The 12,667-nt window shown below is 39.8% G+C and overlaps 1 protein-coding gene across 1 annotated transcript; it reads right to left on the bottom strand.

Moving 5' to 3' along the window:
• Nucleotides 1–3,108: 3,108 nt before the first annotated feature.
• On the bottom strand, nt 3,109–5,280 carry LOC133901397 (large ribosomal subunit protein eL34-like). The gene is made up of 4 exons (XM_062342776.1): nt 5,102–5,280; nt 4,908–4,987; nt 3,597–3,706; nt 3,109–3,502 (listed from the first exon to the last, which is right to left on the bottom strand). The coding sequence occupies exons 1-4, from the start codon at nt 5,178–5,180 to the stop codon at nt 3,412–3,414; spliced, it is 360 nt and encodes a 119-aa protein (XP_062198760.1). The 5' UTR covers nt 5,181–5,280; the 3' UTR covers nt 3,109–3,411.
• Nucleotides 5,281–12,667: the final 7,387 nt, after the last annotated feature.

Raw genomic sequence — 12,667 nt, 5'->3', positions numbered from 1 at the left:
TGACTATTTTTTCAACAACTATTTTTTTATCTATATATGCAAATCTATTTGTCATTCCTAGGTTATGTCTCCTCTCCCGACTCTCTTTGTATCCTCTCCGGGCTCTCTCTGTCTCCTCTCTAGCATCGTAATGATGTGTCACAACATCATCAAACAAATTATCATGGATTCGTCGTCAATCTCATCCGACGATGATGAACTCATTGTTGCTACAGCATTTCAAGTGCACGATGAAGATTAATATATTATATTCTTTTAACACAACTTATACTTCATACAACAAATAGCTCATACAACAAATAGTTCGTACAACAATAGTTTACACAACAAATAGTTTATACCATAATGCAAATATCACAACTAAAAAATATAATAGTCTCAACCCGATGCGTTGTATCATCGAGCTATGATCTCACCCTGCAAACTCATATAGTACTATTGTTGTGACACAGTCATACCATTAATGTTCATGCTCATAATCCTGTCTTTATCATGCTTTCTCTGTTGATCTAGCTTTTGTTGTTCCAATGCTACATTCTTTCTTTCTATTTCCTGCTTACTTTCTTCAAGTGCAATCATCTTTTCTTCCATTACAAGTGCTCGCTCATAGCGAGCATCTTTCTTGGCCTCTTTCTTATCTTCCCTCCTAATCTTTTTTGACCATACTTTATCAATGCTAACATGACAACACTACCATATGAAGAGGTAGAACTTTTACCTTATCGTTTTCGTTATTTCTTGACCTTCTTACCAATTGGTCTTTTAAATGGATCATGTTCAGGAGTACAAACCTTAATTTCATTATCGTCAGAGGTTTTACCTGGAGATGAAGTACACAGACTTGCATTGGAGGTCGTCTTTTGTTTTTTTGAGATAATCTAGAAGTCCACTTTGGATGGTGCTCTAAGATTCTCTAGCAATGCAATAATCCAAATTATCTCCCTTTAGTATCATCTGTCTGGTACAAAGTATATGCCTGAATAATCTGAAAGAGAATTTTGATTGCCCATTGATTCAAATTGCTTGCTCTGCTGATAGTAATTGATGAATCCTAGCATTCATTCCCGATTGTTGCATCCAAACTAGTATTTAGTCATGCTTGTACCAACAAGTCATCTTTTTGCTCGGTGAAATTTTTGGATCTCTTGTTGGTGGGTCTCGAGGAGACAATAGGTTCTTCAATTTGTGATGGTTGCTCTCCAATTAGGCTAACATTCTGACTATCCTCCCAACTTGCGCCATCGATTCCACCATTCAACAAGTTACAATAAAATTCATCCGCCATTGAAGCACCTGCTTTAACATTAGAGGGAAAGTATCCATATTTATTACATCACATTCTTAATGAGTTTAAAGGTAAATCATTCATCGTCTAAAATCCAAATAATTAGAACAAAATTATTCATGATTTGCATCTAAGAACATGCACATTCACACTACGACTTTAGAAATCAAAATGTAAAGACAATTTTATGTCAGATGCGGCTCCGAGCATTGTAAAATGTGTGAATTTTTTTTTTTATATAGTTCATCACCTGAGTTTCTATGATTTACCGGTCGGTATATTTCAGATTGCGACGACGTTTCATGAAACTAACTAAGAATAACCATATAAAGTGAAACAAAATTATATTTTTGTACCAAGTACACTGATCCACAAGTAATCACACCCAACCAGCTAGATTCTCAGCTATTGGCTACAAGCAGCGAGCACTAGTTTGCCATTCATTTCTCTTTACTGTCACAAGGAAAATGGTTCAGTTGCACTATGCAGAAGAATGCAGAACAATAAGAACCAACTATGCATCAGTAAAATAAAGATCTTACTCTGTGAGAACCTTTAGAATAAAATGCTTCACTCAGCTTAATTCCTGAATTCGGCATGCGAAAGATAATCTCTGGCTTCATTTAAATCTGTCAAAAAAAAAAAGGAATTTTAGCATACGGCAAATACATCGCATACTTAGAGTTACATACACAAAAAAGGGACAAAATATAAGTCAAAAAAAGCATTGCCATAGTATCCCTTATTGGGCAGATTAAACCTTGCCAAAAGTTCTTTGACCAACAAGAACAGCTTTGCAATTATCCTATTTCACAGGCACTTGTTGTCCTATCGTTCACCAGTAACTGCGTCACAAGATATAGATAAACATGTGAGAAATACAATTGGGAGTCTAATGATAATCTCATTATATAACAGATACAAATATATGATATGGTTCAGATAATATACTAGAAAAAATGATAATTTAATAACTAGATAATTGCTACAAAAGATAATATGTATATTGCCATTTCTAACACTAGCTAATCAAAATGTGCAAATTCAGAAGAACCATGGACATGAACAAATACTCTGAACCTTCATGATTCTCATGATGTCAAATCAAGTATAGCAGATACCCACCTCAGCGGACTAGCAACAGATCTCCAGTCAGCCAAACTCTCCAGCGGCAGTGGTGATTCAACTCGAGGATGGTGACAGAAAGCTCGGTGGCAGTACGGCTTCAAGCTCGACGACGGTAACACAAAAAATGATGATACTCCGGCGAGTTCATGGCGCGCTAGAGCTTTAGCGGCAGCACTTCAAATTGATCTGCTCAACAGCTCGGTTGGTTACGATTTGAGCAAAATCCAGGTTCATCCCCATCCAAATCGAGACCACGATTCAAATCGACTCGGGATTGGGATATAGGAGAGAGGCGGTAGGACATGCAGGTAGCGATGCGCTCAAGGAGAGGAAGAGGTGATCGCCTTAGCTCGACGGTAGATGGGGGAAGAAGACCTAACGCCTAGGCCTAGGCGGCGATGGGGAAAGGGCGACGGGGGCGGCACGCAAGGCCACAGGCAGGGGTGATGCGTAGGGCAGCATGCGACAGGGGCCAAAAAGGGGCAGGGAGGCCGTAGGCGGCAGGGGCCTTCTCCGTTTTGCTCCTACTCTCTGGCCGGATCTGGGAGGACGGGTGAAACGCTCCGGATTATCCCTGGTGCTTAAAACTATTATTATACCAGTCTCTCGATCAGTCGCTAGTAAATAGAGTCTTACAATAGATATTATCAATACCATACAACACGACGGACGGTGAGCATAATCCACTATCCTAATAACACATACAACACTAAGCCCAAATGCATTATTAAAAGGATGCACGATAACAAAATACACAACAGAGACAGCATGACGAATACGCCACTCCACAGGCATAGTGAACAAAGCAACTGAGGGATCAAATGTCGTCTCATAATCTTTGACATCACAATGGTAGACATATTTCAAGTATTCTAGAAACAGTTGTTGCTCCGACATACAAGAACATTTAGCTAGAAGAGACTAAACCATTGATCATCACCATCGCCAAAAATATCTTCCCTTGTTTACAGAACAGCGACTCACTTCCATTTTCAGAGTTACTTTGAAGCAGTCTTGTCTTTGGTCTTCTGTATTTTCAACACCTTCTTCACAATTTTCTGCTCTTCAACCAGGAAAGCACGGATGATCCTGCAAGGCAATATAAATCATGTGAGATTACATACCAGACAGGTTTGCTCCTTAAGGGTGATCGAATCAGAAGATATTAAAACTGTTTTCTGACCTTTCTCTAACTGCAGTTCCAGAGAGCACTCCACCATAGGGACGGTTCACAGTTCTGCGGTTCCTAGACAACCTAGACCTTTTGTACTCAGCAGGCCTGAGGTGGGGAATCTGGAAATGAATGTCACAACAGCATGAGCAATCAAGATGGAATATCCATAGTGCACATCCAAATTATAAGGCAATTTCAAGAACATGAAAGCATTCCAATCAAAATAATCACCAAAACGTGTTATGACAAAACACATTAAGTGGTTCACCATGCAGCACAGATTCAACAGAAGACAGAATTAACCACCATTTTCTAAAAGGAAAATGGTATGTCAAATGAGGTTCTGGAACTATTCTTACAAAATACACAGATTGTTCCCTTCAGCAGTACATATTTATTTCAAAGGTAAACAAAATAAGACGCATATGCATTCTGTAACACAACTTTGTATTATTTCGCACCATGTCAGGCAATTCAGATAACAAAACGGTGTCATGGTCTAACAATAGGAACTAGGATGACAAATTGACAATGCCAACCTTACACACTGACGGTGTATAATCTGATGCTTAAATGAACTCAACAAAGACTACCAGAATGGTGTCAACAAAAGTTTCAACTGAAAAATCTTAATCCTCCTGGGCACATTGCAAACAATTAAGATAAAATAGAGCTACAAAAATCAACATTCACAGAACAGCAATCGGGTGTTTGTAACTTTGTTATTGGTCAAATAATTACTGTAAAATGCACTACACGGTACAAAAGCCAGTCAAACCAAGAAAATAAATACTATGGTCAAGCCGATATGGGCCCTATGAAAAATGCTGCAGTGCTATCCTGAAATGCTTGTTGGATATCTACAAGCATAACAAGAACTAACCATACCTAGAATTAGCAGCAGCAAATCCGAACTGGCTGTTCACGAACCATCAGGCAAGCCAACTCCATCCGAAAGGCGTAATTTCTTAACAATATGCAAAATCACAATTTACAAAAGGATCATCTAGTTATCAATTTTACACCCAATCAGCTGAACTCATCACCTAATGATTGCAAGTTCCACTACAATTCCGTTATTATATCACCCTTTGTGCACTAGAAGACAATCTTTAGTGCTAGACATTCTAAAGTAGCACAAGGGAACATCGAGATTAACTACTGATTCAACTACATTTTCCCACCAGATTCGACCACCAACCCCACAATCATACTCCATCACCAACCAACTCCCAAACCAAACAACCATACCAAGACGAACTGAAACAACCAAGAACTACATGACAAAGCTACGCTATGCTAGGTAAAGCAGTCACTCACCCCCTGGATCTTCTTCCCGGTCACGGGGCACTTGGGCCCGCTCGCCCTCTTCTTGGTGTACTGGTACACGAGCCTGCCACCTGCAAGCACAAGCCACAAACCGACCGAGCGCATCAAAACCACACCCAAAGCAGATCAAGAAGCCACCGAGAAATGAAGGAAACAAAGAGGAGAGAAGAGTAGGGGATCCGGACCTGGGGTCTTGACGACCCGCGTCTGGTTGGACTTGGTGGCATAGCTGTGCCGCTTCCGGTAGGTCAGGCGCTGCACCATCTCGCCGCCGTCGCCACGTACACGCCGGTCGATAAACCCTAGTGGGTGGCTAGAGCCTAGAGCAGAGAGGCCGGGGGGCAAGGGGAGCGAGCGCGTGGCGGCGATGCGGACTATAAAGGGTGCCCCGCGGGGCCTTGACCTAGATCAGACGGCTAGGATCGGGTTGATGCGGTAGTGGGCCAGAGGAGCTCAGCCTCAGCTTATACGGGCTCCATGGGCCTCCATTTGGTTGGCTGAAGCCCATTTACTTGTTGGTGTCAAAGGCTGAACAAAAAGCCCAGTTTAACCGCAGCTAGAAAAAAGCCCATTTAATTGTTGATGACATAAGTTTTTTGATAATTCAATATGTGCCACTTAATGTTAACGAAATTTTCAATTTCCCATTAAAAAATCATAGTCCTTTATATGCCATTAGTTTAGTTTTTTTATCCTCTAAGTGATATTGCTGTTATAACGGAGATGACGATAGTGTCACACAGGAGATGAAAAATAAAGTGCGTCACTACCGTCACCTTTGTTATAACAGTAATGGCATATAGGAAAGGAAAAATTAATTAATAGTATGAAAAGGGCCATAACTTTTTTATGAAAAATAAAAAAATTATTAATATTCGGTGGCACATAGAATTATCTCTCTTTTTTTTAGTCGGACCAGGGCGATTGCACTAGCTGCATGCGCTCATCAGTTATACAGACAACGCTCGACACTTCGACAGAATACAAAAAAGATTATGTGAGCCTAAAAGTACATTGCTCGTCGAAATCGTACTATAAAGCGAGAGATTGTACTTCCTCTGACTGGCTCTGTTTGAAATTCGCGAAATTTTTCTGAATCACGTGGAATTGAACTCATGCGAAATGACATCTGTAATATGTAACTTTTTTTAATCTTTCCTATTCTCCAACCACCATTTTCGCTCTTCACCTCGCTTGAACGCAGAAATAATTCACATAATAAATTAATTAATAACCATAGGTTATATATATAGACGTGTTCCTTTCATATCTTAATAACTGGTTTATAGAAACTAAGAGGCCTAAGAAAATATGTGTGATCGGCAGCACGTAGGCCGGCTAGGATGGAGCACCGTGTATGCATGTGTGCTACACACGTATGGTATATATGTAACACTCTCCATAATCAGAACGGCGGAAGGGCAAACTATTCATATTGGATCAAAATTCTATGAAGACAGATGTGGGTAGCCTTTTGGTGAAGATGTCGGTGTATTATGATGACGTTGGACGTGAAGAACACGGATGTCACTGAGAGCAACATGCTTCTGGAGAGGTGGACGACGCTGATGTTGTTGCAGTAGACCAAAGTGCCGTGCTGAAGGGGACCATGGAGTTCCAAGAGCAACTGGCGCAACCAACTAGATTCAACGATGTTGTTTGCCACAACGCGATTGTAAGCATCTAAGTCCTCAACAACTTTGAGTTTTAGTGATTAATGACAACACGATTATCATGACTAATATATATTTTATAGGATTATTGAAAGTTAGGTCACGATGATAATATTTATGTATTATTGGTCCTTATATTAGTTTTCATGTTGATGGTTCAAATGATACACAAAGATAAGTGTCATTTGGTGTTGATAGACACTTAGAATAGTATATGACTTTGTTTTTCTTTGACCGTATTATTAAAGGGGTCGAGGATAATAACTCGACCTAGTTTAAGCTACAGAGATAGTTGTGGTGCCCATTAGTCAAGTCTAGCATTAGGTAGCTCAGAGGAAGTCCAAAATGTTAAAAAGTCAAAGCTGAAACCAAGAGTGTTTGAACTAGAGAAGTTTTTGGGTATTTCTATTCACTAGAAGCTAAGGAGTATTCACTAGGGATGATTGGCTACCCACATGAATGGATCCTAGCTTGTCGGATGTATATAATCTCAAAGAGAAATGTGTTTGGTTGCCCGTATGCATTGTCCCAGCCTGGTCTAGCGGATGAAAATGTACGCTCGCAGCCTGACTTGAGAGGGATGCTCTCTCCACAGCTTGACCCGGTGGATGCAGGCTGCTGCATCCGCTTATGCAGGCAGTCTTACTTGTCAGTGTCACAAAATCACCTCATGCGAGTAAACAATTAAAATCTCAGTTATTGCATTCGCACATGTGACCTCAGATTCAATCAACCAAACAGAAATTCAGCTCATGTAGGATCGAAATAGGCTACTAAAGAGGGTGAATAGGCACCTTATAAATTTCTTGCGAAATATATGACCTACTCATTCACCCAACGCACCTCAAGAAAGAATCACCACAAAGAGCAACGCAGCAAAAATTCGGGCTCAACTCGGAAGTTCCAATTCAAAAACCAACTTTGAAAATCCAACAAAAGGTGGGTCTCATGGTTGGAATCGAACCCTATGTTTCACATCAAACCAATCCATGACTCCACCCCCACACAAAAATTGGATCTTTAGGAGAAACACCAAAAACTCAAGGAGATGATTACCGAGTGAAGAAAACCTCCAAGTTGATGGATTAGAGGCAAAGAAATTCAATACCCAATTGTGTACTTTTGTACGCGGATTTTATGCCTCTAGCAAATAGAAGATTAACTCCAACAAGATGAAAAAATTCAGCTCAAACACAAAAATGAAAATCGTAACCGAGATCAAAAACTTTCAAAAAAAACAAGGGAACTAAAGAGGGAAACTAGAAGGAGGGGAATTCAAACATATGCAAAAACATAAACTTCATTATTCAAAGAGGTCAACCTTATTTTAGGCAATTTACAAAAAAAATTCTCTCAAAACTCACATCTATTACATAGACTAAACACTCATCATTTCTCTCATATAAAACTCTAGCACTAGGCTCTCAAATGGGTGGCATAAGGGGCTCAAGTAGCTTATTCAAACTCTCTCATAGCCATACCCCTCTATTTATAGTCCTAGAAAACTTGACGCCTAAATTTCCTAACTTATTACCAAAATACCTCTCTCTTATAGTATACTCTTACCTATCATTGATGATATTTTAGTCTATTTCTTGCTCCGTCCATTGAACGGCCACGACTCCTTCACGACATAGCTTTGTCTCAACACAAGCTTCGTGATGGGGCCACATACTCCTCAAATTCTCCCACAGTTTTGAGGTCCAATCGTGAAACTCTTTGCACGTTTATCAAAGCGTGACTCGTCAATTGCTTACACCCTAAGCAAGCACTCTGATATCGACACGTGTACTCCGTCTTGCGATCCTGACCGCCGGCAAGTCTCTCGCGTTCCCAATCCCTCGGCATGTCTTGTCATTTGTAACAGCATTCCTTTCGCTTGACCTTGTCAACACGCCGTCTTCATCCTCCGTTTCATGCTTTGCTTAACCTCCATATGTACAGATAGGATCACCATTGACTCCGCCCGACCTCCTGATCGTCCGACACCAAGCACCCGCTTAGCTCCGATCACCTATCGTCAACCACCAAGTTACATCTGTCACCTGCACACCATTAGACAAGTAAATACATTTCTTCAACTCCAACTCCAGTTAGTCCATAATCAAAATATTCAAACCAAGTTCAAGCAATCCAAAACTCGATAAACCAAATCGACAAACTTGTTAATCACTCATCACATATAAACCAAGGCACATTTTAACTTGGTTTCTCAATCTCCCCCTTATGAGTGCATTGATAACACCTCAAAGCACAAAGATATTGTTTTGGAGAAGATAAGCTCATCCAAGTGACAAAAACTCAAGAAAGAGTAAAAATATATCACTTGGCATAAGAAAGATTGTATAACGTCTAAATGAGGCAAAGACAATCCAAAAACCTCAAAACAACAATAAAGCTCAAAAATACAAAATCAAATGCCCCCCTTGATGAATGCATATTTTTCATTTATGCAAGACTGTTCTTTGTGATTTGATGCATATTTTTCATTTATCCCCCTTTTCATTCATTTCTCCTCCTTTGTCAATGCAAACATCAAGGACAAAACATTATGCAATGCATGAACATGCAAACCTTATAAGCTTTCATAAGTATACTTAGTTAGATAAAGTGATACAATCATTAAGAACTAGCCAACTTCAATCTCAAATTAGACAAACAAGCATTCATGAGGCTTTACAAACACTCACATATGAAACCAATACTTAGTTAGATAAAGTGATTAAAATAAAATCGATCTTTTAGGCATATTTCTTTCATTTTTATCCTCAAGTTGCCTATTATCCAAGCGAAATGTCGCGCGACTGCGTACGACAAACACCTTGAGGGTTTAAGACAACCGTATTGGATCATATTTTTCGCAAGAAACTTGATTTTCACAGGATTATTCAAATTTCACAAGTTATAAAGTTTTCACAACAAATCAAGTAGTGCCTTTGCAACACAAGAAATATTTATCCCCCCAAGGTTCTATCATGAGCTAAATATTTGATAAAAACAGAAAATATAGTGCAATATTTTCAATCCACTGACTTGAACTAAGAAACCTAGAACAAGATATTCATCAAACTAGTCTTAACACAAGCATTAACTAAGTCAAATCAATTACAAATATGGTGATCAAGAATGTAGCATTTTATAGTCTATATGATTTATAAAATTACCAAATTTTATCTTAAGGAAAGCTAGCTTGCTTAAAATATTTTATATCAAAGCATCAAGAGGAGTCTAAGATTAAAATCTTGCTCCGCATAACTGCTCAACTTAGTCCAAATTCAATTCTAGCAAACGAAAGTGCTAAAGACATACAAGTCAAAGCTCAACTACTATAATTATCTTACATGATACGATACAATGTAAATACAACAAAAGTAAGATAGAGTATATATAAAGGTAACTCCCACTCACACAATGTCATAGGGATGGTACACACCAAGCTCCTCAATAGGAAAATCTAGTAGCATTTATAGGCTTAGTGAAGATATCGGCTAGCTGGTGTTGGATATCAATGTATTTCAAGTCTATGTCCCGCTTCTTATTGTGGTCTCTCAGAAAGTAAAATCTTACATCTATGTGTTTGGTTCTAGAGTACTGGACTGGATTATTGGCTAGGCTTATGGCACTGGCGTTATCACACAAAAGTGGACACTCTTGAAATCTAATCCAAAGTCCCTCAAGGAAGCAACCATCCACAAAATCTGTTAGCAACAGCTAACGGCAGCTACATATTCAACTTCAGTAGTAGATTGAGCAACGCTAGACTGTTTGGAAGAAGATCAACACACAAAGAAGTACCCAAGAAATGACACGCACCAGAAGTACTCTTCCTGTCAATTCTACACCCAGCAAAATCCGCATCGAAAAAACCTCGAAGAGAAAGCGAAGAGGAAGCAGAAAACTAGAGTCCATACTCGAGAGTATGCTTGAGGTACCTCAGAATGCATTTCACCTTTTGGCGGTGAGACGTCCTCGGTGAATCTTGGAAGCGTGCGCAGAGGCAGAGAGCGAAGTGGATGTTTGATCTTGCCGTCGTCAAGTATAGGAGGGAGTCAATCATGCTCCTGAACTCTCGCTGGTCCACCTCTTCGCCATCTTCATCCAGATCAAGCATAGTTGAGGTAGCCATCGGTGTCACTAAGGGCTTCATGTCGCTCATGTCGAACTTCTTCAGTATTTCCTTGGTATACTTCGCATGGTGGACGAATGTACCCTGCTTGCATTGCTTAATTTGAAGTCTAAGGAAGAAATTAAGCTCACCCATCATTGACATCTCAAACTCCCTACTCATAGTTTCTGCAAACTTAGTCATAAGTACATGAGAAGAGCCACAAAAATGATATCATCCATGTAAATCTGAACAAGTAGGAAATCTTTGCCATACCTGGGAGTGAATAAATTTTTATCAACCGACCCCATGACATAACCATGCTCTAACAAAAAAGACATAAGCCTATCCTACCAAGCCATAGATGCTTACTTAAGCCCATACAAAGCTTTCTGAATCTTATATACTCTATGTGGGTATTTGGTGTGTTCAAAGCCTGGGGATTGCTTGACATAAACCTCTTCCTAAATGAAACCATTTAGAAACGCATTCTTGACATTCATTTGATACAGCTTGAAACCCTGGGATGCCACAAAAGCAAAAAGGATCCTAATGGATTCTAGTCTAGTTACCGGTGCAAATGTCTCTCTAAAGTCTATCCTCTCTATTTGAGTGAAACCCTGAGCCACTAGTATAACCTTGTTTCTCACTATAGATCTATCCTCCCCTCGTTTGTTTTTGAAAACCCATTTTGTGCCTATGGTGTGGATATTATGAGGTAGCTCTACAATGACTCAAACTTAGTTTCTTTCAAAGTTTTCTAGCTCTTAACGTATGACATCGATCCAATTTGAATCAGATAAAGCATGTCCAATATCATGAGGCTCAAAAGAAACAATGAATGCATAATTAGTAAAATGGGTATGAGAAGCAAACTTGGATCTAGTTACCCTCTCATTGAGATCTCCGATCATGTGTGAGGGTGTCTCCACTGAATGTATTTGGGGCCTCACACTGTGAGAGAATCTCCCCCTCAAACACAGCTGGTGCAGGCTCGAGAATAGCTGAAGTGGATGTAGAGGTTGCAGGATCCTCTGCTGGAGTAGAAGTAGGAGCCAGCTCTGAAGCAGGTGTGATTGAGGGAAGTAGTGGATTATCATCGTCATCATTGAGAGCTGGAAGGTCACCATCTACAAAGATGCTCCCGCTCATATCCTGATTTCCTGCACACTCAAAAGCAGAACTAGCACATAGGTTGTTTCATCAAAAGTCATATCACGAGATTCCATGATGGTGTTAGTGTCAAGATTACAAACTTTGTAAGCATGATTGTGAATAGAATAATCCAAGAAAATTCTATCGGAAGAATGCGACTCGAACTTGTCGAGATTGCCACGCTTTAGGATGAAGCACCGATAGCCGAAAACTCTCAAATGTGAAACCTTTGGCTTCCTCCTAAAGCGCAACTCATAAGAAGTCAAATTCAACATCAAGCGTAAGAAAATCCGATTTGAGATGTAGCATGTTGTGCTAATGGTCTCAGCCCAAAACTTGCTTGGAGTCTTATGCTCATTAAGCATCGTCCTAGCCATCTCCGCCAAAATTTTATTCTTTATTTCAACCATGTCATTCTGCTAAAGAACGCATGGGGAAGAAAATTGATGCTCAATGCCATGTTCAAGGCAGAAAGCATCAAAGAGATAGTTCTTGAACTCGGTATTATTATCACTACGAAATACTTTCAAGGCACCTGGGAGTTCTTTGAACAATCTCAAAGGTAAGCTCCGAAAGTGTGAGAACACTTCTTTCTTTCTTACAAGAAAGAAGACCTAAGAGTAGCAAGAGGAATCGTCAATAATAATAAGTACATACCGCTTCCCATCCGCTGAACAAACCTGAGAAGGACTAACAGTGTCCATATGGAGAAGTTCTCCCGGTCATTCAGTCATCACCAGATTGATTGATGGGTGAGGAGCTGTAACTATCTTGTCATGCTGACAAGGAGCACAAACAAGGTTATTCTTCTCAAACTT

Source organism: Phragmites australis, chromosome 20 (assembly GCF_958298935.1).
Source record: "Phragmites australis chromosome 20, lpPhrAust1.1, whole genome shotgun sequence".
In the NCBI taxonomy this organism is placed as follows: Eukaryota; Viridiplantae; Streptophyta; class Magnoliopsida; order Poales; family Poaceae; genus Phragmites; species Phragmites australis.
This window is presented reverse-complemented; position numbering and strand designations above follow the sequence as displayed.